Source organism: Durio zibethinus, chromosome 24, assembly GCF_047325235.1.
Source record: "Durio zibethinus cultivar Kanyao isolate XHJ-2024 chromosome 24, ASM4732523v1, whole genome shotgun sequence".
In the NCBI taxonomy this organism is placed as follows: domain Eukaryota; kingdom Viridiplantae; phylum Streptophyta; class Magnoliopsida; order Malvales; family Malvaceae; genus Durio; species Durio zibethinus.
This window is the reverse complement of record NC_143185.1, coordinates 17,831,432-17,859,061: the sequence shown is the minus strand read 5'-3', so window position 1 is coordinate 17,859,061 and position 27,630 is coordinate 17,831,432. Positions and strand designations below refer to the sequence as shown.

At 29.1% G+C, this 27,630-nt stretch overlaps 3 protein-coding genes and 1 pseudogene across 3 annotated transcripts; 2 read left to right on the top strand and 2 right to left on the bottom strand.

Annotated features, from left to right (window-relative positions):
• Positions 1–4,269: 4,269 nt before the first annotated feature.
• LOC149512001 (putative U-box domain-containing protein 50) lies at positions 4,270–5,709 on the top strand (annotated as a pseudogene).
• Positions 5,710–6,366: 657 nt separating this feature from the next.
• Positions 6,367–9,415, top strand: LOC111291590 (nicotinamidase 1-like). The gene is made up of 5 exons (XM_022883389.2): positions 6,367–6,679; positions 6,853–7,036; positions 7,494–7,627; positions 7,770–7,955; positions 9,165–9,415. Exons 1-5 carry the CDS (start codon positions 6,539–6,541, stop codon positions 9,261–9,263), a joined length of 744 nt encoding a protein of 247 aa, XP_022739124.1. The 5' UTR covers positions 6,367–6,538; the 3' UTR covers positions 9,264–9,415.
• Positions 9,416–9,862: 447 nt separating this feature from the next.
• Positions 9,863–14,181, bottom strand: LOC111317007 (protein NETWORKED 2D-like). The gene is made up of 2 exons (XM_022919289.2): positions 13,800–14,181; positions 9,863–12,973 (listed from the first exon to the last, which is right to left on the bottom strand). Exons 1-2 carry the CDS (start codon positions 13,891–13,893, stop codon positions 9,990–9,992), a joined length of 3,078 nt encoding a protein of 1,025 aa, XP_022775024.2. The 5' UTR covers positions 13,894–14,181; the 3' UTR covers positions 9,863–9,989.
• A 1,935-nt stretch (positions 14,182–16,116) lies between these two features.
• On the bottom strand, positions 16,117–19,343 carry LOC111317005 (uncharacterized). Its single transcript, XM_022919288.2, has 2 exons — positions 18,008–19,343; positions 16,117–16,697 (listed from the first exon to the last, which is right to left on the bottom strand). The coding sequence occupies exons 1-2, from the start codon at positions 18,468–18,470 to the stop codon at positions 16,648–16,650; spliced, it is 513 nt and encodes a 170-aa protein (XP_022775023.1). The 5' UTR covers positions 18,471–19,343; the 3' UTR covers positions 16,117–16,647.
• Positions 19,344–27,630: the final 8,287 nt, after the last annotated feature.

Genomic DNA, 27,630 nt, shown 5'->3' with positions numbered 1-27,630 from the left:
AAAGCAAAAAGAAAAAAAAAAAAAAAAAAAAAAAAAAAAAAAGGAAAAAGCAAGTGTGGGAGGGATTGAGACAGAAAACACTAGAGTTATATTATTTAGATTAGGTCAAAGGAATAGTATAGGGAGGTCAAACGAACCTGTTTTTGGGTTTGCTGCAAAGTGCAAAAAAAGCCACAGAAGGAAATAAAAACCAACAGAGAAAAAGAAACCGGGAGGAGGTGGGGGGGTTGGCCTAGAGGATCAGGAAACCAATGAAGTGCGAGACCAGAAAGCAAGAAAACCGGGAAACAGTGAGCCCCGACCACCAGGGCTTCTGTTCCAGCTTTCTTTCTTTTGTTTTCCTTAGTGAAACCGAAGCAAACCCAGCAATTAGGGTAAGTGATTTTTGGCAGAAAATGCGTATAAAGAAGAGCTATCCCCCACTGCCCTAACTCCAACTTTTTATGCATTAATTGTTGTGATACTTGTAATCTCAACAGGGAAAAACCTTCTTATTCTACTACTTCTAGACCGGCAATAAAAATCTCTAACCGCGTAAGTAGCTACACTGTAATAATATCTCTAATGCTTACATCTCTAATTGGAATTTTTCGTCTTCAAAGTTTATCTTTTTGCAAACGTATGAAAGAAATTCAAAGGGAAAGAGAAATTTTGAACTTTAGACCTTAGCAGCAGCTACGCAAACAAGCAAAGCCAAAGTAGGTTAATTTTGACGCCTTTTTCTTCTCTTGTTTGTTATTGAGCATGGGCGCTATCTGATTTGCAATAACGGTTTTGAAATTTTTAGACGAGTTTTATGAAATTAAATCAAAATTAGAGAAATCATTACTAATTTTTTTTGTTAAATCCGATTGGTCATATAAAAAATTTGTATGAAATTAAATCAAAATTAGAGAAATCATTACTAATTATTTTTTTATACATGTGCTTATATATTTGCTATAATAATAATTACGCAAATTAAAAATATACATTCCTACATTATTGATCATGCCATTTAAGTATATGATTATTTATAATATAAGTTTCTTCTATCTTCCGAGACAAGCCAAAATTTTGGCTTCAGATCGGATTAAAAACAAGATAAATTGATAAAAAAATTTATGAAAAAAGAGTATTAAAGTTAAACAAAATGATGATATTATATATATATATATATATATATATATATATATTGGTTACAAGGGGGAGGAAAGATGTTTGGTTCAAAACCAAGTCTTTATTTCTTCTTGAAGGCTTTTATGATTTTTTTTTTAATTTTTATGATTAAAAAATTACTAGATATATCCGATATAAAGTCATAAGGTAGATTGAATGTAAAGTTATAATGCACGTTAAAATTATTTTATGTGCTAAAAATATATAATAATAAGTTGGATTCTTTTAATTGTATTTTATTTGTCTACATAGAAAGAAGTAGTTTGATGTAATAATTAATGTCTACATATTTGTTTAATTAATTGAAAAGAAAATTTCATTTTAAAGAAATTGAAAAAAGTTTATCGAAATAAAAATTACATTAAAATGTGTATTTTTAAAGGAAAATATCTAATTATTTATTGAATCTAAAAACAAAAATGTTAACAACTCATCCAATTAAGTTAGCATATCACTAAAAAAATTTTAAAAAGAAACAAAATTATAATCATGGGGGCCAAGACATGGTCTTACCATTTTTTAAGGGTAGAATATACATTGCTTAAGGAAATTTTGGAAAACATATGGAAATTTTGGTCTAGTTTATGAAACAGTTTATCCATTAAAAAAGTAGACACTGGGTGTTTGGCTATCAAAATTTTTAGAATATTAGCTTATACAAGAAACAAATTTTAACTTTTAGGCGATGTTATTAATCATTTTTTTGTTTCAAAAGTAGTAATTTGAATAACAAGTTTTTAATGAAAATTTTTACATTCTCACTTTTTTTTTTTTTCAATAGCTCACAAAATTATAAGGATGATTATATTATTTTATACTTTATTTTTGTCTATTTTTCAATTTAATTTATTTGTTTTTAATATAATTAACAAAATCAAATCTTTATTTTATTAATTTTTTCACCTAAAAGCTTATGATTTAATTTAATAAAGTTAACTATTTATTTTTTTATTAAAAATATATTAAATATTATTAACTATATATTTTTTTATATTCTAAGATACTTCTATATTAAGTTTGCCAAACGTTATTTTAGCTATCTTTACAGCACTTTTAGAACAGCACTACTTCAATAACACTTATAAAAGTTCCACTCGAACCAAACTGACCTTAAATATACTTAAATTATAATAACTTAGGTGTCATTAATTAACTAAAGATCAATACTATGATAAATAATTAATGTATTTAAATCATATTTGATGCATAAGATGATGAATATGATAATATGATAATTATTTTATATTATATTTGATTTGTATATAAAAAAAGGGATATGATTATAAGAAAAACTATCGTCTTCTTAGTATAGGATGATTTAATCATTTCAAAACAAATAACTTTATTTTTAATTCATGAGATTAAATTTAATTATTTTAATACATCATTAAAAATTACATTAATAATTTAAATAGTATAAACTTTAAGGAAGAATAATTTTTATCAATAAATAAATTATTTTATCATAATCCTTACACATATCAAATATAAGATAAGATGACATTATTTAATCTAATCTTATTCATAATATTATATTATCTTATCTTATCATAATTTTGTATATCAAATATGATCTTAAATTATAAATACATAAACAAATAATATAGATTTCATAAGTTTACAACTATACCAGTACCACAATCATCTAAAAGTTATTATATCTAAAATGATCTTAAAATATCACATGATATTGTTTAGAATTATAATTAAAAATGAATTTTAAATTTAATTAATTAATTTATATATTTATTATTAAAAAATAATATTTAATAAATTTAAAATTTAAATTTTTGGACCAATTATTTTTTTCCTTTCCTAAGACCTTTTTGAAATGGTGATGTTGATGAAGGGCTTAGACTCGTTTCGTTTGAGAAAATGTTTTTTGTTTTTATTTTTTATTTTTATTTTTAAAAAAATATTTTTTATTTTATATTTTTTTTATAAAAAATGTTTTTGTTAAGTGAAAATAAAATTTATTTTTTTAAAATGTAAAAATAAATAAATAAATAAAATATTCAATGATATTATTATTAATATTATCTAATAATAGATATAATATAGATTTATTAATTAATGACATTAAAAAGTATTTAAATATGATAACTTATAAAACATAAGAAAAAATTTTTTTTTTATTTTTATAATTGAAAACATCTTTTTTTTATTTTCATATTTTAATCCATTTTTATTTTTATTTTCTAAAAATTTATTTTTATTTTTAATTATCAAAAATAATTTCACTCATTTTTTATTTAAAAAAATTAAAAAAAAATTATTTTCTGAATAAAAAACACTACCTTAGATTCCTTTCAGAGTATCGTTATCATAGTTGTTACCTTGGTTTTTTTTTAATAATGCGGTCCAAAAACCGGTGTAAAATCACTTATTTTGACCATTGACTGAAAAGCACGTGCGCAGCATCTTTTAGTTCAAATATATTGTCGATGATTTCGGTGACGCACGTGCATTCTCTGCCCCCGACAATATTATCATAATCATGTTTTCAGTGTTAACTTTATCTTTTTATTACATCCTACTATACTTAAAATACTAAAAATAAAAATTATAAAAAAAATACTAATAACAAATATAAAAATTTTATTGGTAACAAACATAATTTAGCTGTAAACCTGATAACTAAGTTGTAACAATGGAGCTACTTAATTCAAAAAGATAATAATTTTTATTTATTTATTTTTAATTTTTCACTTTCCTTGCTAAGTATCCAAAGCAACTTGGAACCATTTCACACAACACATAAAATTTAAAATTCAATAAATATAAAATAATAACATTTTAATATGCTTCCAAAAAAAAAAATATCACGTAACTAATTCAATAGAAATATTAAAAAAAAAAAAGAACACATAACAAAATTTGAGTTTCAATATTAATTATTAAATTTAAAATAAATTAATAATAAATGAAAATACAAAATTTCAGTATAAGAATACAAAAAATCTAAAATTTAACATATACCGTATGATACCTTAACAATATGAATAGTTTGATATTGATTTGGAAGTTGAAACTTATCTATTTAATTGAAAAGATGAATTGCACGTGGTCTAAAACCTAGACTCTCTCCTCAAATGGTCTCGATGACGAATCAATCATTCAACAATTGCAATCAAGAGGCTCAATTCTGTTAATGGATTTTCTCAAGAAGATTTTCTAAGCTAAGGAAGATTTATTCTAGTTTTGCTTATATTTGCTAGGCCTGATTTAATTGATTATCACATTTCATTTTAAAAAAGGACTAACTTAAAAATTTTAAAATAATTTAAAAAAATTAAATTTAATAATTTAATAATTTATATTGTATCATATCGTAATAAATATATGTCAAATATATCATTTTTTTATGTTTATTAATTTATATATAATTTTTATTAAAATTTTAAATTATATTATATATTTTTTCATATCATTTTTATATTATATTATTATATTTTATTAAAAATTATTAGGTTTAAATAAAACAGTGAATTGTCTCTTTTTTGTAGGTGAGGCTTCTTAACGACATCTTGCATCCGCATTTGGTTGGTTTGATGGGATTCTGCTCCGAGATGAAATGCATGAGCCATGAGGTTTGCCGGGCCTTGGGTTTACTACAATCCTCTGAGCCTAGGCCCATTGTTCATGGTCAACTCACCATGTCCAACATCCTTCTGGACCTTGATCCTGTCGCAAAGATTAGTGGCTATGGCTTGACTCAGCAGTCAGCACCATGATCTGAGATCAGATATTTGGGCTTTTGGGATTTTATTGATGCGTATGTTAACTGGGTAGAATTGGGCTTGCTGATTAAAGATGCAATGACAGTGGACCGAGCGGCCTTTATTCAGGTTTTGGATGAGAAGGCAGGGAAATGGCCTCTGGATTTGGCAATGGAACTTGCAGGGTTGTCCATGATATGCTTGTCTGTTAATCATAGATTTGCCGATTGCAACTATGATGGAAAGGGCTAGATGAGCTGAAAAAGAAAGCTGATGATCTGATGGCTACAGGAGGATTTGAAGTGGTGACTAATGAAAATATAAATATAGAAAACTCAATTGACGTACCGGGGTTTTTCCTATGCCCCGTATTCCAGGTTGGTCTCCATGTCACATCCAACATCTCTCAAAATTCTACTCTAACCATGATGTTTGGTGATTTTTTGATATGTTCGAGCTGTTCGTCGGGAGCAGGAAGTGATGAAAAATCCACATGTAGCAGCAGATGATTTTTCGTATGAATTGGAAGCCATAGAGGAACGGCTGAAGATGGGGCATGACACATCTCCCACGACAAATTTGAGTCTTAAGCACAAATTCCTGACCCCAAATCACACTCCTCATCCAAGAATGCCAGAATAAAGGATCAAATTTACCTTGTTGAAGTAAAAACACTTCCTTCTGCAGATACAAAGATGTGATATTCGGATTTCTTCATTCATTATTGCTTTTCCTATGACCAAGTAACATTGCTAGCCAAAGCATACAAGTAAAATCATTGCAGACAATTTTGCATATAATATGTTTCTTTTACTGCAGCTCTTTGGAACATACAGTCAAGATTTCACTATTTCTGGTTCCATTTTTCCTGGGGAAGAAAGATATAAGAGAAGAAATGAATTATTGGAACCGATTCAAAATAAAATTCAACAACACCATCAATCAACATCCAACAACACATCAACAACGACAATATTGTGAAATCAAATCCTATCAATCCCACTTCATAAATAGGGAACAAGATTGATACATGCATAACTCTATTAAATCTTAAATACAGGCATGTCCCAATTAAGCCCAAGTGTGCTTAAACATTTTCACAAATAATCAAGTTGACTATCCAAGACTCCTCATTATACACTAACTCAAAATTGAGCTGAAATTTGTCCAAATTAATGCTAATTGAAGTTTTTTAGCTTTAAAACAAATTATAAAATCAATAATTGATGCAATTAAATGTTGGTCCATTTTTTTATCATCATGAATTACATCAGCCTTCACTAGATTATCACGAATCCCAGGTAAGTCCATCGATTGGAGTAGACATCAGTGGCCAAAAAGCCGACAAATGGGATCTCAGTTTTTATGTGACTGTATTTGTTTTGTCTGTCTTTTCTTCCAAACTTGGGACCCACACAAAAATCCCAAAATTCAAAGTGGAAAGTCAAAGGAATCTGATAAAAATCTGAGAGAACTAATTTTTTTAAACGGTGCTCATCGAAATCGGTTTGACATTTGAATGCCGTCTTTGAAATGCTCAAAAACAAACAAAAGTGAGCACGTCCATTCAACCAATATTCTATTTCCTTTATTTTGGCTCTGCTCTGTTTCGGTTTATCGTCTCTTTTGGGTTTGTTAAGCAAAGGATACTACAGAGGAACATGGTGTCAACGACCATTGATTTGTTGAAGAAGGACCTTCCTGTGGAAGAAGGCTCTTTGGTTCTTTCTCAAGATGTTAAGACTGGTCTTGTTATTGTTGACGTTGTTAATGGCTTCTGCACCGTTGGAGCTGGAAATCTGGTAATTTTAACAAGCTTTCTTTTTTCTCAAAATACACTTTTTTCATTGCTGCCAAGCCATAAATCTCAAACAGCATATAGTTTTTGAATGCTTGTAATAAACAAAATTAAAATTTTCTGTTATATTTTGGACTAATGGTAATCTCAGATCTGGGTTCTTATTTTTTTCTACAGGCTCCAACGCAACCTGATAAACAAATATCTGATATGGTTGAAGAATCTGTGAGACTAGCCAGGCTATTCTGTGAGAAAAAATTGCCTGTTTTTGCTTTTCTTGATTCCCATCATCCTGATATTCCCGAGCCTCCATATCCTCCTCATTGCATTGCTGGAACTGATGAATCTAGATTGGTTACTGGTACTTTATGACTACTTTTTTTTTTTGTACTAAAGAGTGGTTGCCCATTTTACACTACACAGGCACGTGACCTAGACAAATTTATAAGATCATCTTGTAAAAACTTAAGTAAACCATCTGGATGAGAATGAAGCAACTGAATTCCAAATTCCCTGTCTTGAGCCAAGCCAGCTAAAAAATCGGCACAGAAATTCGCTTCTCTATGTACATGTTTCAAAGAACAATCCAATCCCTTCTCATCAAACTTTGGCAATCATGAATTGATGGAGCAAGTCTTTGTCATTAAGTGATTGCAAGATTTTCTGAACAGTTAACATTGAATCAGATTCAATGATTATATTTCTACAACCAAAATCCGAAGCCACCAACATACCTGTTATTCTTATTATTATTATTCTTATTTATTTCTTCCTTTTCGTTATATGAATTTAATGGCATGCATGTTTATGAATTGTAGCTCTCCAGTGGCTAGAGAATGAGCCGAATGCAACACTTAAATGCAAAGATTGCATTGATGGTTTCCTTGGTTCAATTGAGAAAGATGGTTCCAATTTGTTTGTAGATTGGATCAAGAATAATCAGATTAAAGCTGTAAGTATTTTCTAACGATCACAAAAAGAGGCAGTTCAGTTTTGATTGTTCTTTGCATTGTTATATATGAAAAGACTTAATATATGGCTATTATATTAAGGTTTTTTGTCTAATCTCACCTATCTTTTTTTGGATTTTGAAGATACTGGTTGTGGGTATATGCACGGATATATGTGTACTGGATTTTGTATGTTCCACTCTGTCTGCCAGAAATCGTCGCATGCTTACCCCTCTTGAGGATGTGAATGTGTACTCCAGTGCGTGTGCAACTTTTGATCTTCCAGTTCATGTTGCCAAAAATATTGATGGCGCTTTGGCTCATCCTCAGGTACTTTAATAATAGACATAGATAATAAGGTTTCTAGATTATCATAGACAATCGCTTTCATTTTGAATTGCTTTGTCTGATAAACATTTCCGCTGAAAGCCAATGCAGTCCATGTCTTAGAAAGTAGAGAAAATAAATAGTAATCAATAACAACAGCACTCTTGCATGGTGGATAGGATGAAAATTTCTTTCTTCAGATATGAACTTGAATCAGTAATGAAAACTCTGCCAACATCATATTTCTTAGGATTAGGCAAGCAATTGATTACAGAATTATCTTTATGACATGACTCTATCTTTTGAGTTTCACTTGTATCTTAATCACCCAGTTCTTCTGGTTTTTTATAAGAACCACAAACTAGTTGGCTTGAAAGAACCATTTGATCTGTTTATATTGTTTCTTTTACTATAAATCATTTTAAAGCATTGCTGCTAATAAATTTTCTCACAAACTGATAGCTGATATTTTGCTTTTGATTCAAACTACCTATTCGTTCCTTGATGGCAGTAACTCCTGAAGTTAGATCATTTTGGTTATTAAATTGGACATTGAATTTTCGTCATACCTTCAGCCCAAAGTTGTACATAATCTGAAACTAATTTACTACAGATGTTTGTATGAACATAACTATTAGGCTGAGCATTGGAAATTGGGATGATTAATTTGTACGTGGTTGAGAGAGGTACCAAGGAAAGTATTTTTGAGAAGTGTTGAATTTCCGTCTGAGCTTAAATTAGCATTAACACTCTGTAGTTGAGGATGAATTTGTGAGGTGTACTAAGAGAGTCTTCTGGAAAATGTTGCTTGCTAGCCATTAGTTTCAGCAGACAAGGTGAAAAGGTGTGAGTTGGATATCAATAATGCAATTTAACAAACCAAGTGTTGAAATGAGAGAATATTTCACAGAACTACACCCAAGAGAGTGAAATGCCTAAACAGACTTAACTACAAGTGCATAAACATAGAGATTCATTAATTGTCTTAGACATTTTTTCCCATTAGTTACTGTAGTCATCAACCACTGTACCTATTACTCATTGACTGCCACCTTTAGCATAACCAGATAGAGGCAATGAGACAGTTAAATGGTGACAGCCACAATAATTTTTGCTTTTAAATAACAAGATGAAATGTAAAAAAAAAAAAACAAAAATCAACATGCTTGTTTGCTTATTGATAAAACCTCTTTGAAAATTTTCCAATGGCAGGATCTTATGCATCACATAGGTCTATACATGGCCAAGGGAAGGGGAGCCAGGATTGTATCCGAGGTTTCATTTGCTGATCTAAAAGAGACGTGTGTATAAGACATCTAAGACTGCTGGAAATGCATATTATCTGCCGCTGTACAGCGCTATAAACTTTAATGATATAAAAAATAGCTGTTTTCCAGTAACATCTTTAAAGATTTGAATTTCTTGCCCTATATTCAGCAGCTAATAAATATACTCCTTTGGTTTTTTTTCTCTATAATGCTATATGTGAGTGTCAATATCTCCATCAGCAAATTTTCAGCAGAACAAAGAAAGTTGATTAGCAGTAACGCAGTCTTTATTAGAAATTTGATGGCTTGATGACGTATCGCATGGGCCATTAATCACAAGGGGTGAAGAGTAACAAGCACACGCTGTTTCCTATTTGAAGGTTCCTCTGAAAAGAGGGCAAGCGCAGAAAGAAGAAAAGCATAAGCAATATTTTCGGCAGTTCACCAAAAGAAACGAAATGAAAGCATATGAAGAAGTAAAAGTTGAAAATGAAGAAGAATTGGGGAAATCATTACATGGTTAGACTCTGATTTTGTCACCAATGTTTCTCTGTTGTTGGTGAAGAAAAGAACTTGAATGTCTGAGATCCATCAACCTGATATTTATTGTATGTTGAATGGAAACAAGAGGGACCTCAAAAATGAGGCAATTTTGCTAAAGCTTCTGGTTGAATGAGAATGAAGAATACATACAAGCAAAATAGTCCTCTCATGTTGACAATTACAGACTATTAAACATCTACAGCCAACAGAAAACATGTCAATCAGTTCACCTGCTGCTACTACGTCCTGATCGTAAACCATTGTACTTCCGATACAGTGCAGGGTGTACACAGGAAAAAATGGATGTCCTTTGCTTCTTTGGTTTGACACCAAAGATAAATGAACTCAACGGAACTCCAGACCGACTATCTGAGTTTTGCGGTTGGCTACTTTGACGGCTTTTGGATCCAGAAGATCCAGAAAGTCCCCAATCTTCAGTCAACTTTGCCAGAGTCCTCTCAACTTCAAGCTGTAGTGTTATTACAAGATCTAAACCGGCTTGCAGTTCATCTGCAACTTTATTATTCTCTTGTTTCATGTTCAAAATCTCACCTTGCAATTTTGCTGCTTGGTAACTTGTGAACTTGAAGTCATTGTCTTCAGCACTTGCATTCAAAGCCTTTGTTATTTCTTCTTGAATGTCACACAAAGATGAAAATCGGTTCTTCAGTTCTTCTCTTAGTAATAAACTTTTTTCCACCCAGACAGTCAATTCATTCTGCACTTCTCTCAGATGTTTGTATAATGGCCGTGCATCTGATTTTAGTGAATATTTTGCAGAGCTACATCCACCTTGGTTCTGTCTTTCCTCAAGTTTTGATACCTCAGCATCTAAATCTTTCACTCCAGTTTCAAATTTCTTTACCTCATGCAAGGCAGTGCTAAATCTAAACCAGAAATCCAAGTTCTCTTCGAGCAATTCATCAATGTTTATCCGGAACTTTTCTTCAATTGCTGAAGTAGTTTGACAGTGGTTAATTAGCATCACTCTGATGTCTTCTTTCACTTTCTCTGATGACGCAGTTGTTTCGGTTTCAGTCACTATTGATTTCTCTGAACTTACTCTAGGTTCAACATATTGATCAGTATTGTTGTTTTCACCAAGACCTGCTTGGAGAAGGCTTAGTTTCTGTCGTAAGGATCTAATCTCTTCATCTTTCATAGTATTATTGCTCTTCAGTTCCTTTAGCTGCAATGTTATCTCAAACAGGCTGTTCTGGTTATTTGTCTCTACTTCCATGAGCTTCTTCTTGGTGTCCATGTAGCTCCGAAACATTGTAGTATATTCCATCAGTAGATGCTTCTCTCTGTCTTCCATACCTTTCAAGAACAACTGCTTCCAGTCTGGCTCATCCTGTTGCCCTCTTTCCTGTTCTTTTGATTCAACCTTGGCAAGAATATCCGCTATCTGTGACGAAGTTTGCTGATCAACTTTGTCCTCTGCTATCAGGTCTTCACAATTCTCTGAAGGTTTATAAGTTTCATGGCTAACGCCTCCATTTGTAGAAGTTGTAACAGAGTCATGTTCTTCTGGATCCTCCCTCCCTCCTAATTTCACATCCCCACCCTTTGGAAAACCATCAAGTTTTTCTCCTTTTTCTTCTGACTTTTTTGGTGATTCGACTTTAACCAGATAGTCCTCCTCTTTTTGTAAAGAACCTGAGGCTACAACCATCTCTTCTGGTTTTGCACACTGCAAATTTTTGCAGCTATCACTTGGATCCGTACTTCTGATCTCTTGCTCTTCAGATTCCTTTTGGGATTTGACTTCGTCTGGAGACTTCTCTCTTTCTGATGCATCAGTTACCTCAAATTCCTTGCCTGCTTTGACCTTCTTCGGCTTCTCATTGAGATCTGTGATCTCCTTTGAGGATTTGACTTCCAAAGAAGAGCTCTTCTCTCTTTCAAGCTCTTCATCTGGCTTTACAGTTTGCACTTTCTCGGAAAGGTGATCAAGATTACAATGTGCTTCAGTGAAATGAGTTTGGAGATTGTTGTTTTGGTCTTCAACGCTTTGGTTCAAATCCTGAATCCCATGCAACTTCTCCTCCATCTCCCTTAGCTTGTTCCTTAAATCATTTTTTCCATCAACCAGTGTGGCCTTATCAGCTTCCAAAGTCAGAATCTGGGCTTGAAGCTCATCAATCTCTGTTCTAAGTCTCAGGATAAGAGCTGTCTGGGATGAGACTGCAGTTTCTAAGTGGATCACCTTGTTCACAAGTTCATCAATTTTCTCCGCCATTTCTGTCATAGTCAAAGATTCACCAAGGCTAACCTCAAAGTGCTCCTTTATCTTATTCCTTAAGGACTCCATGTCCTTTCTCTTTTGGGTAGTATCACTTACTTGTTCTAACCTTTTAGACTTTTCTACTGCTATTACGGATTCATCCCCAGCAGATGGTTTTTCTTGACTCACTTGGTTTAAAAGAAACTTGTTCTTGAGAGAGTCCAACTTCTTACTGGCATCCTTGATCCTTTTCTGCTCTACTTCTGCTTCCATGACTGATCTCTCCTGTTTCTCTTGCAGCTGAGCCAATGTCTCTTTGCATGATTTTAGAGCTGTTGCTGCCATCACATTTCGAGCCTCATCATCTTCAATGAATCGAACTTCACCAAATTCATCTTCCAAACTGCAAACTTTCTCTTGCATTTCTTTTATCTCATTATCTATTTCCCAGTACTTTGCCATCCCACTCTCATAAGAGCTCTTAATGAACTCTTTTTCAGTCTGAAACGCCAGGATTCGTTTCTGAAGCCGGTCAATCTCCTCAAGTCCCTCAGCCTTGTTCAAACCAGATTTAGGAACTGCAGTCATTGTGGCTTTTGTTGATTTCTTATGTTGCATTTTCTTCGTGGCTGATTTTATTAAACCCTCCAAATCCTTGACAGGAAGCTCTGGAACCTTGGGGCTATTGCCTTTCGAGTTTTCTGAAAACTTCTTTGGGAATCTCGGTGAGCCATATTCATCTTCATCACCCATTGCAAACTGGACTTGCTCTGGACAAACAGAAGCAATTGTGTTGTTTGCATTTTGTAGCTCTTTTGATATGTGATCATACCGTTCAGCTAAGGCACGGTAAGCTCTGTAAGATTCTTCCACAAAATGTATCAGTTCTGGCCTCTTTTTATAGTACATTTCTGCTCTCCTGGCAAAGGAGTCTCCATCTTCTTGAATGAGTTTAAGCACATTCGCTACTTTTTCCTCCATATCTGCAATTCCCCATTGTACTTTCTTAGACATTTTCCCAATCATACAGATGCAGCTTGAGTATTTCAAAGCTATCTTTTATTGACCAAAAAAATGTATTTCAAAGCTAACCATAGGTAAGTTTACCACCATCTTCATAAATATCTAGAGCTTAGTTTAGTTCATTCATGCATCCATACCCTTAAGAGGTGCCATCCAACAAGTTTGGAGTTCGAATCCTAACACTTGCAACCCTTCTCTTATTTCTATGCACTGCCCTCATTTATTAAAAAAAAAAAAGGTTTATTGGATGGATTTTATCCCTTTTATAGATTTTCCTTTCAATAATACGGAAATAGAAATTGGATCAAAATTTCATCTTAGGTAGATGATGAACTGAGTAAATTAAATCCTTGCAATTGATCTAAACTAATTCATAAATATAATTTTAGAAATTAAAAATTTTAATTATCAGAAACATAGAGTCATGGACTTTAAAATAAATATATAAGATTGTACAACAACCAGATTGTTCTGACTGTTCTTGGAGATTGCTTCATTTAATTGTTAAAGAAAATAAATAATATTATACAAAAAAGAATATTCAATGAAGATGCTGGGTCATAATGAAATTCTATCTATGTGACTGCATTTACAAGTTACTGTTTCTATCAAAATTTATCATCAAAATTATCAGAAAAAACTGAAAAACCATACCCAAATTTTCAGCTTTCATTCACATATTAAAAATTCCATTCAAATGGGATAAGCAAAGAGAGTCATAAAAAAGCACCCAAAACCCAGAAATTATTATGCTTTCAACATAAAGGAAAAACATATAAATACGACCTTGAAGGTGTTGTTCCATCCATTTTGACTGTTTTGTTCTGATATGACTAGCCCACCACCATGAATATGCATTGCTAGCAGCTCTTTGCAACATGTTTTCAAACCCCTAAAACTTTTATCTTCCTTTTCTTCTCTCTTGCAATACCAAAATCATGCAAAAAAAAAAAACTCTCTTCTTTGTTCCTGTCAAGAATGCAAAACTCTATATCCTCTGTCTCTTCAACTTTGATTCTCCATAAAAGAAAGAGAAGACATGGAAACAACAAGGAATAAGAGAAGGAAGAGAAACAAAAAAAACAAACGAAGAAACGTGCAACAACAAAATCTATGTTTTTTGTTTTTGTTTTGGGACCATAGAGGTGAGCAATCTTCGCCCGAATATATATTGTTGCGGCAATTTCTTTGTAATAAATAAGCCATGAAAGCGGCAAGGTACCTTAAAAAAAAAAACAGTTCAAAAGTTTCAGCCAGTACTATATCTCCACGTGGCATCTTGTCTGTTACCAGGGTGTTCAGGTTACCCTACTTTTTCGCTTGAGGTTTACCCCCTTTAAGCCTTCAAGGCTTTAACCGACTTTTTCTATTTTCATTTAAGTTATTATAATAATAAAGTTTCCAGAAGTGTTGGAAAACAACCAATTTTATTAGAAATAAAAGTTGTTTTTTTTTTTCTTAAAAAAAATAAAGGAGGCTTTTAAATTTTAATAGAGAGTGTTTGAAGATCAAAGTTAGGTGGCTTATCAATAAGATAAGTAATGACAAGCCTGGATTTTGAACACATAAAAAAAAAAAAAAAAAAGAACTTTGAGACAGGTTGCCCTTTCAAGAAATGAAAGAAACTGAACTACATGTATTCATGGTAGAGATGTTGAACTATTAAAACAATTAAAGAACCCTAACTACTGCAAAATCAATAAGGATGATTGGTTATACAAAGTTTGAGTTATAATTCAACTTTTGGTTACTTAAGACGAATGAATGCAAAACTTGTTGAGGAGAATTTTGATTGTGACAATGGATAACAATTAATGTTCACTAATTTTGGATCTTCAAAACTAGAACAATGTCACATTCTTGCCTTATCTAGAGGTTTATAATATAAGCGAATTCTCTTGAAAAGAGAATGGAATCAAGGGTTGAAAGTTCAGTTTTTTTTTTTTTTTTTAATTAAAATTGTTAGAATTTGAATTTTGATAATAAAAAATAAAATTTTAATATTTTATTAACAGTCTATGTGATTGTCGACGAAAGTCTAATTATTTCATTATCCATTTTTACGACCAAAAAAAGGAAAATTGTGACATTTTCAGCTGCCTCCATTTTCCAAACAAAAGGGAATTATATTTCAACTGAAAAAAAAAAAGGGTTTTAAGAAGGAAAAGATGTTGGAATCTTCAAAGTTTAACTTGAACAATAAAATGTTGGCAGGCTTGGTTGGCAGGATCAACCTCCAATTTTTCAACAATAATTAGAATCATGGCTTGCATGCATGACTGCTCAAAAGATGAGAAGAAATGAGACTGGCTAGGAGGGCCTTGACAGGCAAGGCAACCCTTAAACCAGTTTTTAATTCCAGACAAAGTCATGCTGGAGAACACTTGACTTCATCAACGATTATTACTTGAATTATTGGTTGAGGTAAAAGCCACTGGGCGTAATTGTTATGTGGGGTTAGACATGGAATGGTAAAGGGGAAAATTTGCAAGCTTAGCATATAATGCACGCCACTCAAGAACCTTTTTTTAAGCTTTATTGCAAAAACTACATCATCTTCGTGTGATCACAGCAAGCTGCAGCAAGAATTGATTTCATCACTGCACGATTTGAACATCTAACAACCGCAACTCAAGTGGTCCAGAGTCAAGCCTCACTTAGTTAAAGGAGCCAAGGACAACACATCCATTCGCAGTGTTTTTTCTTTTAATGATGGTATGAAATTAGAGGACTCATTTGTTAATTGTTGCAACTGATCGCAACCACAGAACCATATGGACCACATTCACAGCTTGAGGGTGCTGTTGAGGGAGAAAAAGAGGCAGGAGAGCAACTCTGAGGATCCCCCCCCCCGGGGCAGCAACAGAGGAAACTTTGAGCAATATTTTTATGTCAAAAGTGTGAAGTGACACCTATTTGCAATGCTCAAGAACTCTCCTTTTTCTCATTCTCAACTCAAGGAGAAAGGCAGGCCATAAATGGAATGTTGTTGTGTAAACAGAGATTTAAGTGAGACAAATTCTTGCAACTGGGGAGGAGGTTGAAACATTAATTTAGCTATTATCAACCACAAGCTGCTGGGATATAAGAAAGAAGCACAATATAAAAGAAATTTACTCCCAGTAGAGAAAAAATATATATACAAAATTGATAAGATGGTAGATTACTCGGGGAAAGATCAAAATTATTCACAGTAGCAGTGAGATGAAAGCAAAGATCATTTCTTGCATATTCACAGTAATACTATTTACAGAACAAAAAAGAGTTGTCCACCATATTTTAGTGTTTCCACAGATCAGTTCAACTGCATGTAATCAGGATGGATCAAATACCAAAACAGATGTAAGCAGAATGGATCAAATACCAAAACAGAGTGACATCCTGGAAACATGTGTGTTCTCCCGTGTCATCTTGAAGCAGAAAATATACATCCAATGTGCATCTCCAATCTCCATAGATGTTAATCCTCTGATTCTACTAGAACCGATGCAGATCCTCATCTCTACCAGTACCTGCCACTTTTTTTTACATTATTCTCTCATACTATAATAAGATTACTTCTTAAATAGTACACCCGACTGAAATATGTAAGGACACTTCATCTACAGTCACTCGGCCAGCCACTTGTAGCCCTTCAGATGTTCTGAAGAGAAGAAAACCACTGCTGCACAGAGTTGCTTCCCTCTGCACATTTAACCAAAATGCAAAGAAAAAGTTACTAGGCATGAAAAATCACAGGCCCATGTAAAAGAGCAACAAAGTTAATGGTGACAAACACCCATTGCAGCATTTTCTGTCAAAAGAACATGTATAAACATCTTTTAAAAGATCAGAAACACCCATCTCACATGTCACAAGTAAGAACTGCATTACGGAATTCGACAGAGTTAAAGAGATAAGATGATAAATCCAAAGCTTCATCCCATGGTATAGAAAGCTATTAACACAGACAGTTAATTGTGAGTTGTGATTGACAATATTTGCAATATTGTCCAGAGGCATGCTACCATGAAGTACCTGATAAACATATAAAAGAATACACAAGCTGAATCATAAAGTAATAAAACTATAGTGTTGATCAAACTCAAGTTTCTTCTGAATCAGAACTATGGTCCAATATGAATTGCTGCCTAAAACTAGAAAGGCTAGCTTAGAATGCAACAACTAGGTTGGAAAAAGAACGGTGCCAAAATGGCAGCAATAATAGTCCACTCTAAAAATTGGTTCTGCAAAGTTCTCTGACTCAATCGGACAAGTTGTACCAATGATTACCTACCAATTATCTCAAAATGATAGATACCTCATAATATCCTAAAACTTTCATCTTGTTCATTAAAATGTATGTTCCATTAAGGCTTTTCTCTAATTTGAGGGATGCACGCAGCAAAAGATTGTATGCAGTAACCATGCAAGTATGCAATATGATGTAGCACTTATTTCAGGATGTTGCCTTGTAAAACAGGTTTTAAGGAACTTGATTTCTAGAAAACAAAGCAAAATTCTTGTTAAATTATACTTCTCTCAATAGCTTCAAAGTACAGAACTGTGATAGTTATGTTAAGTAACGACAGCAAAAACATAGAGTCAAGCACAGCAAGGCATGAAGAACAATCTTAACTTCTTGACAAAGACAGATATATAATCTTTCAACCTGCACAAATTAAACATCTAGCTTCGAAGACAGAGGAGCATTTAAAGATGCCATAACACCAATCAACAAGCCTTAAAAATGATATCAATGACAAAAAAGTTAAATGTTTAATAGTTCCATTAACAAGCTGATTCTAGGTGTCAATCCACAATCAGACAGAGGAGCATTTAAAGATGCCATAAAACCAATAAACAAGCCTTAAAATGATATTCAATGACAAAAGTTAAATGTTTAATAGTTCCATTAACAAGCTGATTCTAGGTGTCAATCCACAATCAATCAAAATACATATCAAGAAATGAAAAAGGAAATTTCATAAATTTATATGGGAATAAGCTCTTACCGGAAGAGAACCCATGTGGGAAGTTCTTGATTGCACTTAAGAGCTGGTTATTGGGACCGTCTACAAGTTCCTTGCAACCAGGTCTATAACAAGGAACCAGCACAGCAAAGCCACCATCATCATCACCTTGAAAGCCAGGACCGTGGGGTTCTTCCCACCCAATGGACCATTCTGGACCATCTGATTCGTATCCAGAGAAATGCATAACATCTGATGGAACCACCACAACATCACATTCTTCATCAACTACACTCCTCTCTTCACTACCTTGCCACTTTCCCTTTCCCTTCGCTGGGGCTATTTTTGTTTGGAACTTGACAGTTTCAGACTCTCTCAACCCCGACACCCAATCAGAAGAAGAAGAATTCAGAGAATTCAAAGAAGACCCATTTGAAACAGGCTGTTTCTCCTTACTTCCACCACTCCAAAACCACCATGGAAAACCAGGAAAAGAAACTGCCATTTTTTTAGCAACCTTAAAACTCCATAAATCCTTTTTTTTACGTAAATCAAAATGGTTACTTTTTCTTGCAGTTAACCACTAAATTAGGAAATGATCCATTGAGTTTGATAACTAAAAAACAATATCCAAATTTGTAAAGATATTAATTGAATTCAATAATTTTTTGATCATAATTAAAGTCAAAAGCTTGCAAATAAAGCTCAAGCAACTATCTTCTCGATAGATTTTTCTTCAAAAAAAAAAAAAAATCAAACCCAAAGAAATGTATCCAATCAAATGGGTCCTTTTCCTATACCACTGTTTTTTTTTTAAGTCTACAGTTTATGACCCTTTTTTCTTACTTCAAAATTGTCCAACCAAAGTCACCAACGAAACAAAAGCCCACAAGGGTCCCAAATTTTACAACTTCTACTTCAAACAGATAAAAAAAAAAAAAGGGATTTGCAGAACTGAACAACCGCCTAAAAACTCAAAACTTTTAGAGTCGGCGATTTGATTTTGATTCAAACATATGACAGTCTGGAGGAAATCCGGATAATCCGGGATCAACAAAGGATCAAACGGTAATTTCAGCTGCTATACCGACTAAGCAAGAAATGGAGAAAAAAAGCTTCACCGGAAAATCAACAAAACCAAACGTCTCACCGGAGTAAAACGAAAAACCCAAGCTTTTTGAAGGGCAAATAAAATACACGTTGAATTCACTGATAAAAAAAAACCAGTAAAATTCGACACGGAGGAGATTGGGGAGGGAAGGGAGGGAAGGAAAATTTTTAATCAATGCAAAATTGAAGGGAAAATCCAAAACCTAAAATTAATTATCTCTCTCACCCACTCCATTTTTTTCTTTACTTTCTCTCTCTCCTGACAATCAACTGACGGAGTCAGTCTTCTGCTGGAATTTATAGAGCAAGTCGGAGCCGTTTTAATCAAAGCACATTGGACGGCCCAGATGCAAAGGTGTGAGTAAATGATTAAAGGATTTTTTATTAAAAAAAAGGATGACTGGTTAAAATTTTATTTTAACCGTTGATTGTTAGACTTGGGGAGTGAATGGTCCAGATTTGCTTACGTGGGTATTGTAAATTCCAATCTTTGCGTGCACAAGGGGGTTCATGCTTCTGACACGTGTAATTCGCTAAGCATTTGGGGTTTTTTAATTAAAAATTTGCCCCTAAAAAAGAAAAAGTTAAACCTAGACATGTGACATATAATATAATATATATATATATATATTACAACATATTAAAATATTGATAAAATTTATTACGTGAATAAATTTTTTGGATAATATGTAAGGTTTATTTTAAAATATATAATTTATTTTAATTATAAATTAAATAATTTAAATTTATTCAAATATTAAAATTATTCAAGTTGTAATTATAAATTAAATTAATTTAAATATATATTTTTTAAAAAAAATTAAATATGGATTTTATCATAATAGTTTTAATTTTTTGCCGAATAACATAGTTTTGTAAATCATTTAATTATGAGAATTTTTTATCATATTTTAAAATTATAAAGATTAAATTTATCCAAATATTTCAAAATTTTACTATATTCTTTTATTTTAATTTGTATCAAACAAAAATTATTTTTATAAAAATTTACATAAACTATTAAAAATTCAAACAATCTTTTCATATTAAAGTTTTAAATAATATGACCTATATTCATCTCAATTTTAACTATTAATTTTATATTTAAAAAATAAGCAAAAATTTTGATTTAATTTTTATCACTTATTATATCCTTTTAATTTTTTTTAAATATTAATTTGTAAATTATTTATTCAATCTTAGATGTCATTAAGAGTTATTCTACAAATTAAAAGCTATAAATATAATGTGTTATATCATTTTTATTTTTTAGTTTATAATTTTTGAAAATTTATTGTTATTGCAATTTATTTTTTCGATTTGCATCTATTTTTTTAGGCATATTCTATTACTATTGCAAGTTTATTATTATGAAAACCATTTCTTTTTTATATTTTTCACACATCTCCTAATATTTTTTATATTTTATATAGTAATTTGAACAATATTTCAAAATTGAAAATATGCTAATACATTTTTATTATTTAATTTATCATTAGATAATATATATTTTTGTTCTTTAAAAAAGACATGTAATTTATTTTTAGTTGATAAAAATTTTAAGTATATAAATATTATTGCAAATAAAGATAATGTAAAGTGAAGATATGTCATTTTCTTTTTTCTCTTTTTTAAAAAATTAATTTTTTATAACAAGTTAGTTAGATATAAAATTTTATATATAAATTTTGAAATTTTGAATAAAATTTAAAAAAATTACCAATTTGTATGTATATTCACATAAAATAACTAAAATTATTTCATTATAGATCACAATCTAATTATGTTAAATAATTTAATTCTTTTATTTTAATATATGTTTTATATATAATATTTGATTTAATAATAAAAATTTTTTTTTTTTTAAATTATGGTTTCACAAACTAGCTTTTTTTTAGAAACTTTAAAAATTATACATAGTAAAAAACATTTTGTTAAGTGATGTGATGTATAATATTTCCTTCAACTTTTAAATATTAATGATGGTTTTTTTTTTTTGTTCAAATTGATAAGATGTTGAAGAAACTTTGTATATTGTTGATTTCGTGAAAAATATAAAGAAATGAATTGAAGAGGAAACAAAATTGAAACATAGGCTTCACTCCTTCTTAAATCTTTTTTATTTGTTTTTGCAATCATTCAAATGCTACTTAGCCAAAAAATAAAAACTGCATCCCTTTGTTACATGGAACTAGATTGAACCTTGGTAAAATTCTTTAATGATTAAGCTTAGGTTAAAAAGGTAGAAAATAAAATGAAATTGAATTGAAAAGGAAATAATCTTAGCCAAATTGAAAAGGAAATTAAATCGAAACACTTTTCTTAAGTTAATAAAAATGTTTGATAATAATTGTGTGTATAATTAAAAAAAATGATTTTTTTTCATGATTAGTTAAAAGTTTATTTGATTTTATAATTTAAAATATGATATGATGATAAAATATAAATGTAATATAAAAATAAAATATGAAGGTGTTATAATTTAAGATTTTAAATAAGAATTATAAATGAGTTTAACAAAATCAAATATATATTTTTTATATTTTTTATATTTTTATATTTTCATAAATTATAACATATAATTTTCATATAAAATACGATACGAATATATAAATTTTAATATTTTACATTACATAAATACATAAATGATTAAATTTAATTTAATATTTTAATTTCAATATCCCATAACCTTATTTTAATAGATCTAAAAGACTTATTAGTAGATCTGACAATTCATGTTATCATGTAATGTAAAATGTTATATTTGTGACATGTTTTACATGAAAATCTCATGTTACCGTTCGTGTCAACATAAAAATATAAAATATAATTTTTTTTGTTTTATTATATTTATATATGATTTTTTTTTAATTTTAAATTATATTATTTTTATATTATTTTCATCATGTCATGTTTCAAATTATCAAGTCTATTTATTAGGTCAACTTTCAAAAAGTCTGACTCTCATAGAACGTCGAATTACATTAGCTTAGCTTAGCTAAAGGGTGGAAATATATTAATATTTGAGTCATATAACTTGCAAATCAAATAAAAAAATTACAATGTTAATTAGTTTACATGAACAATACCTATTTATTTAGGCCCCATTTAGTTATCGTTACAGCATCAGTGCAGTGCAGCTGGAAATCCTTTTACCTCTAAATCATATCGGGATGTTGTTCGGATAATATCTTGCGGTGAGATTAATCTCACCATTTCTCCAGTTGAGCACTGGGCCTCCTAAGGTGTAGTGGGAAATCACAACTTTCAATTGAAATTTTGATTAATGATTGTTGATCCGATTATTAAAGAATTTTATTTTTTTAAAGTAAAGTTTTGATTTTGAATAACATAAATGAAAAAAATAAAATAAAAAAATTTATTTCTCTTATAAAATCTGATCAAATTTAACTTCGAATTAATTAAAATCTAAAGTAATTATAAGATAACATTAGAGGTCTTAGACCCAAAAAAAAAAAGTGAAATTTTGGATTATAACGACTATATTATTCTTTTTAATTCTTAAGTCATTTTAACACTTTTTTGTTTTTAAATTTAATTTTGTTTATTTTATTATATGTTTTATATTTATGTTTAAGATTAATTTATCAAAATATTATTTGTAATTGTAACAAGTACTATATTTCAAATATTAAATATTTTGAATTATTTTTATATTTTTAATGTTTTAAATTTTAATTCTTATTTTAATATAAAATAATATGCATACAATTTTTTATTGAATAAAATTTTTAAAATTTTATTTGATATAAAAATAATTGAAATAAATTTTAATTAATCATCAACTTATAAATATAAAAAATATACTAAATATTTTATTATATATAAATTTTAATTTAATATTTTTAATAATAATTTTTTACCTTATTATAATTCACTTTATTTTTATTGCTGCATTTGCATCATGCATATTCTTATTATTGATTTAATCTAATTATTACAATAATAAATTTTATTATTATTGTTATTTTTAATCTTATCATAATTAATATTACCGTCATTCAAGTAAATTTTTTATAAAATAAATTAAAGTTTAGACTAAAAAAGATTATTTTTATTTTTTACTTTTTCATGGCTTCATCATTGGCTCAAGTACTTCTTGTTTCCTTTAGTAAGTGAAACAATGTGAAATCCTTGACTTGGCCTTTCACATATTATAAGGAATGATTCGTCCTTTGATCATTTCTCCTGTCTTGTTTGTCGTTCATGTCGACATGTGCACGTAACAATTTGTGAAAGACAAGTTTAGACCGATCATATGTCAATATCAGATTTGGTAATACATGTTATTAAATAATATAAAATATTATATTAATATTTTATTTTATAAAAAAATTATATATCATAATTTATATTTATGTGAAAGTATAAAATGTAAATTTTTTTATTAAATTTTTTTATATTTTTTTAAATTTTAAATTATATTATTTTTATTTTTTATATTATTTTTATATTATATTATTATATCATATTATAAATTATAAGATATAACTCATGTGCTGTCAGCTTGATTTTTTTTTTTTTTAGTACTCCTTTCTCATTTTGTGGTGGATATATAGATTGTTTGGTATTTCCAAATTAAGTAAATTCAGTAACATATTTCACAACAATTATACGTTTAATATTTATATTAATATTTGTAATATTTTTTTATATTATTAGATTATGATCTTTTATATAAAAAAAAAAAAGTGGAAAGACCATCAACCAAAACGAATTAATATCGAGAGAGCAGAAACGAATTTACAGATTGAGCCAATCCTTCCCTATGTTTTTGTTTCCATGGAAAACGATTTAGCTGTAGGTGCTTGGAAATATAAAACGCCAAGCTCAAATATTTCCTCCTTTTGTATGGAAGAATTAACCTCATTTTATTGGGTGGTGATTTAACTTTTCGTAGCAATTTTGCAATAGTCATTGGCCGGAAAGCATCATTAGTTTTTCAGAAGATTGAAAAGCAGCAAAAGTCTGTGTAGCAATTAATGCACAAGATAAGGATACGTATGGTTCTCATTTTTTCTTCTTTGAAAAAGATTCTTAGTTTTTTATTTACCTTTTACTTTTTCAAAATAAAAAGTAAAAAAAAAAATATATTTAAACATAATATGACACTGAAATGGTTAAGATCATGCATTACCTCTTAGATATTGTCAAATCAAACATAGAATCCACCGTATTTAAAGAAGAGAGCACTTAATTAAGAATTTGTTTGTTTGCACAACTTGAAAAAAAACAATCATTGTATTGGATTGTCGTTCTGTCGTGGAACCATATAAGCCTTAAAAAAAAGTTTTAATATTATACTTAAATTTTATCGTATTTTTAATATGATATAATTAAATTTATTATATTATCAATTAAATTTAAATATTAATTTTAATAAAATTTATTTAATATAAAAATTTTATTAAAAAATTTTAATCACAATTAAAATAATTTTTTTAATTACAATAATAATAATAATTATTTTTTTAACTTCATCAAAATTAATTTTTTATTCATTCAAATAAATTTTTTTGATAAAAAATTTAAAAATAAATAAATTATTCAATCTTTTAAATTAAGATAAGATATATCGTATTTAATAATTTAAAATTAATAATTATAAATTATATATTTAAAATAATTTTAATAAATAATTATTAACAGAATTTGAATCAAAATTTTTTTCGTAAAAAAAAAAGACTTTAGTAGATTAAACTATTCATTTGTTGATAAATAAAACTTAAATAAAAATAAACTATCTTTACGTCAAAATCAAGATCATGCTAATTCAAAAATCAAAAGAGAATAACCAAATGCACAAGCAATTTCGCACACGTCATGGAGCACTAACTTGATAATTAATGATGTGCTGCGGCTGCCCCCCTTATTCCACGAAATGGGGCATTTAAAAAGAAAAATAATTTCTTTGATATTCCCAATGAGAGACATTGACTTAGAAAAAGAGAGTAGTGGTCGAATGGGGGAATTTTGAGTGAAAAAGAAGGAAGAAAAAAAGGTGTTGAAATATCTGTTATCCAACTATAACTCATTTACGCGGAAAATATTTTTGGCATAAAAAACTCAGGGAGCATCGAATCTTCTTCATTTTTCTCCTTCTTTTCCTCGTATACTTCACCGTTTTTTCCACTTGGAAAAATCTTTACAAGATTTTGGTTGGAAAGTTGACAAGACGCACGGGACGACTTTGGTGGGGAATTTTCCTTGGAATATTTAATATAAGGGATAATGTAATTAAAATTCCTTAAATTATAATAAAATATTTTAATTATTAATTTTTATTACTTAATGTGATATTTAAAAATTATTTAAAATTAATTATATTAAATTTAATTTAAATATCATATTAAAAAATTTTTAAATTTAAATATAATGTTAAATATTTCATGATAATTCAAAACTTATTCATAACATTAACTCAAATCTTAATTACTCATATTTACTAATGGCAGGTAAATTATAATTACTATATTAAACTCATTAAGAAAAAAAAATGAGATATGAAGATAAAAGAAAGAATTATTAAATATTATTTTTTAAATAATTATATAAGTCAATTAAATTAATATTTAATATAATAATAAATCTTTTTTATATGATTATATAACATATATTTTATTTTTTAAGGGAAGCTGATGTCATTAAATTGTATTTAAATTATTTCTTCAACAAGATTTATTTTACAATTATTGAAAATTTCTTGGCAATGGGGCCAAGTTGATTTGGTCATGGATGATAGATCCAATTTCTTTTCATAAGAATTTATAATGTCACTTACTCGTATCGATCATGATTAAAAAAAAAAAAAAAAAGGAAAATTTTGTTGCCTAAACGAAAAAAAACAAAGGTTTGAGGGCCCACCTTGATGTTCCAGTAAGCGGCCATCAATTTTTTTCAATTAACAAATTCATATTTCGGCAAAAGGACAAAAGGCATGCATAATGCTTCTCTTCCTAACTTTTTATTTGAAAAATATATATTATTTTCCTCCCAAAGTTTGGCTTCAATCTATGCTGTTTTTTTTGACAAATCATTCCTTTGTCCTCTAATCATTCGCTTATGCTACGCATATTTCATTGGTACGTATTTATTTGTCCAATAAACCTTGTTTATTTCTTTTACAATATTTTCCACCTATACCTATAATTTAAAGAAAGTTGGAAGCAGAGGTATAATCAAATTGAGTTTTTAAAAAATTATTTATAAATATGTTTGATTTTTATTTATTTATAATTTTTTATTAAATTGAATAAATGATTTGAAATAATATTTTTGTAATTATTTATTAAATAAATTGAACATAAACATAGCTTATATTCATTTATTGTTTAATAATAATAACAATATTATATTTTTATCTTTTACTTAATCATATTATATATTTATTATAATTTGTTTATTATTTATGAATATATTTATTTATTATTTATAAATATATTCATTTATATATATATTTTTAAAAATATTTATTTAATGTTCAATGGGTTCATTTAGTTTAAATTAGCCAAATACAAATCAATTTTAAACATTTTATAATTTAAACGATTCGGGTTTGAATAAAATGTACAAATTTTTTATTAAATATAAATCGATCTTGAACAACTTAAAAAAAAATGAATACATATTCTTTTGTCTATGTTTGATTCATTTAAATTTTGAAAGAAATTAATTTTTCTAAATTTATTTAAATTCAATGTAAATAAATATATTTGAATTGATTAAAAAAGAAGGTATTCAATACCAAACTCATGAATCTTTTATTATTTATAAAAAAAAATACTATTTGGAGATAATTGTATAACGCATAACAAGTTTTTTTTTTTTCCAAAATATAACAAGTTGTTTACTAGTGATAATTTTAAAATAATTTTCGTTTTTATTTATTAATAATTAGTTTTAATTTCGTATGATGCAGTAGTGTTCGAAAAAAAAAAGCGCAGCACTTGTAAAAAGGTAAGGTAATCTAAATTTGATAATTTAAAATATGATATGATATAAAAATAATATGATTTAAAATTTAAAAAATTTATAAATAAATTTAATAAAATTAAAAAATTATATTTTATATTTTTATGTCGATACGAATTATAATACATAATTTTTATATAAAATATGATATAAATATAATATTTTATATAATATGATAACATAAATTATTAATTTTTATATAAAATATAATATAAATATAATATTTTATATGATACAATTACGTATCGTAAAAAAGGCGATCCAACCACAGGAGAAAGCGAGCGAGAAAGGCAGACGAAACAAGTATCCCTCGGCCCACTTCCCTTATTATCACTGTGAGCATTTTTTTTCTCCACTTTGAGCCCCCTACCCATGTGCCATGCAGAGCTGAAAATATAAAGATGACGCATTTCTCTTTCTTCATGCTTCGGCAAAGTGAGGAAATTTTGACGAGGTAAATCTAGGCAATCTTTTATTATAACAAAAAATATATAGCATTTGACAAAAAAAAAAGTGTTTAGTTTCACATTATATGCAAAATTTTGATATTTTAATGTCAATAT

Excerpts from the sequence above, each read along its gene's own strand:
- LOC111291590 (XM_022883389.2), top strand. The coding sequence starts at position 6,539 with ATGGTGTCAACGACCATTGATTTGTTGAAGAAGGACCTTCCTGTGGAA. Across the intron at positions 7,037-7,493 it reads TGAATCTAGATTGGTTACTG|CTCTCCAGTGGCTAGAGAAT; the intron begins GTACTTTATGAC and ends TATGAATTGTAG. Across the intron at positions 7,956-9,164 it reads GCGCTTTGGCTCATCCTCAG|GATCTTATGCATCACATAGG; the intron begins GTACTTTAATAA and ends TTCCAATGGCAG.
- LOC111317007 (XM_022919289.2), bottom strand. The coding sequence starts at position 13,893 with ATGTTGCAAAGAGCTGCTAGCAATGCATATTCATGGTGGTGGGCTAGT. Across the intron at positions 12,974-13,799 it reads GATGGAACAACACCTTCAAG|ATATGGAGGAAAAAGTAGCG; the intron begins GTCGTATTTATA and ends GGGGAATTGCAG.
- LOC111317005 (XM_022919288.2), bottom strand. The coding sequence starts at position 18,470 with ATGGCAGTTTCTTTTCCTGGTTTTCCATGGTGGTTTTGGAGTGGTGGA. Across the intron at positions 16,698-18,007 it reads CCCACATGGGTTCTCTTCCG|AGGGAAGCAACTCTGTGCAG; the intron begins GTAAGAGCTTAT and ends TTAAATGTGCAG.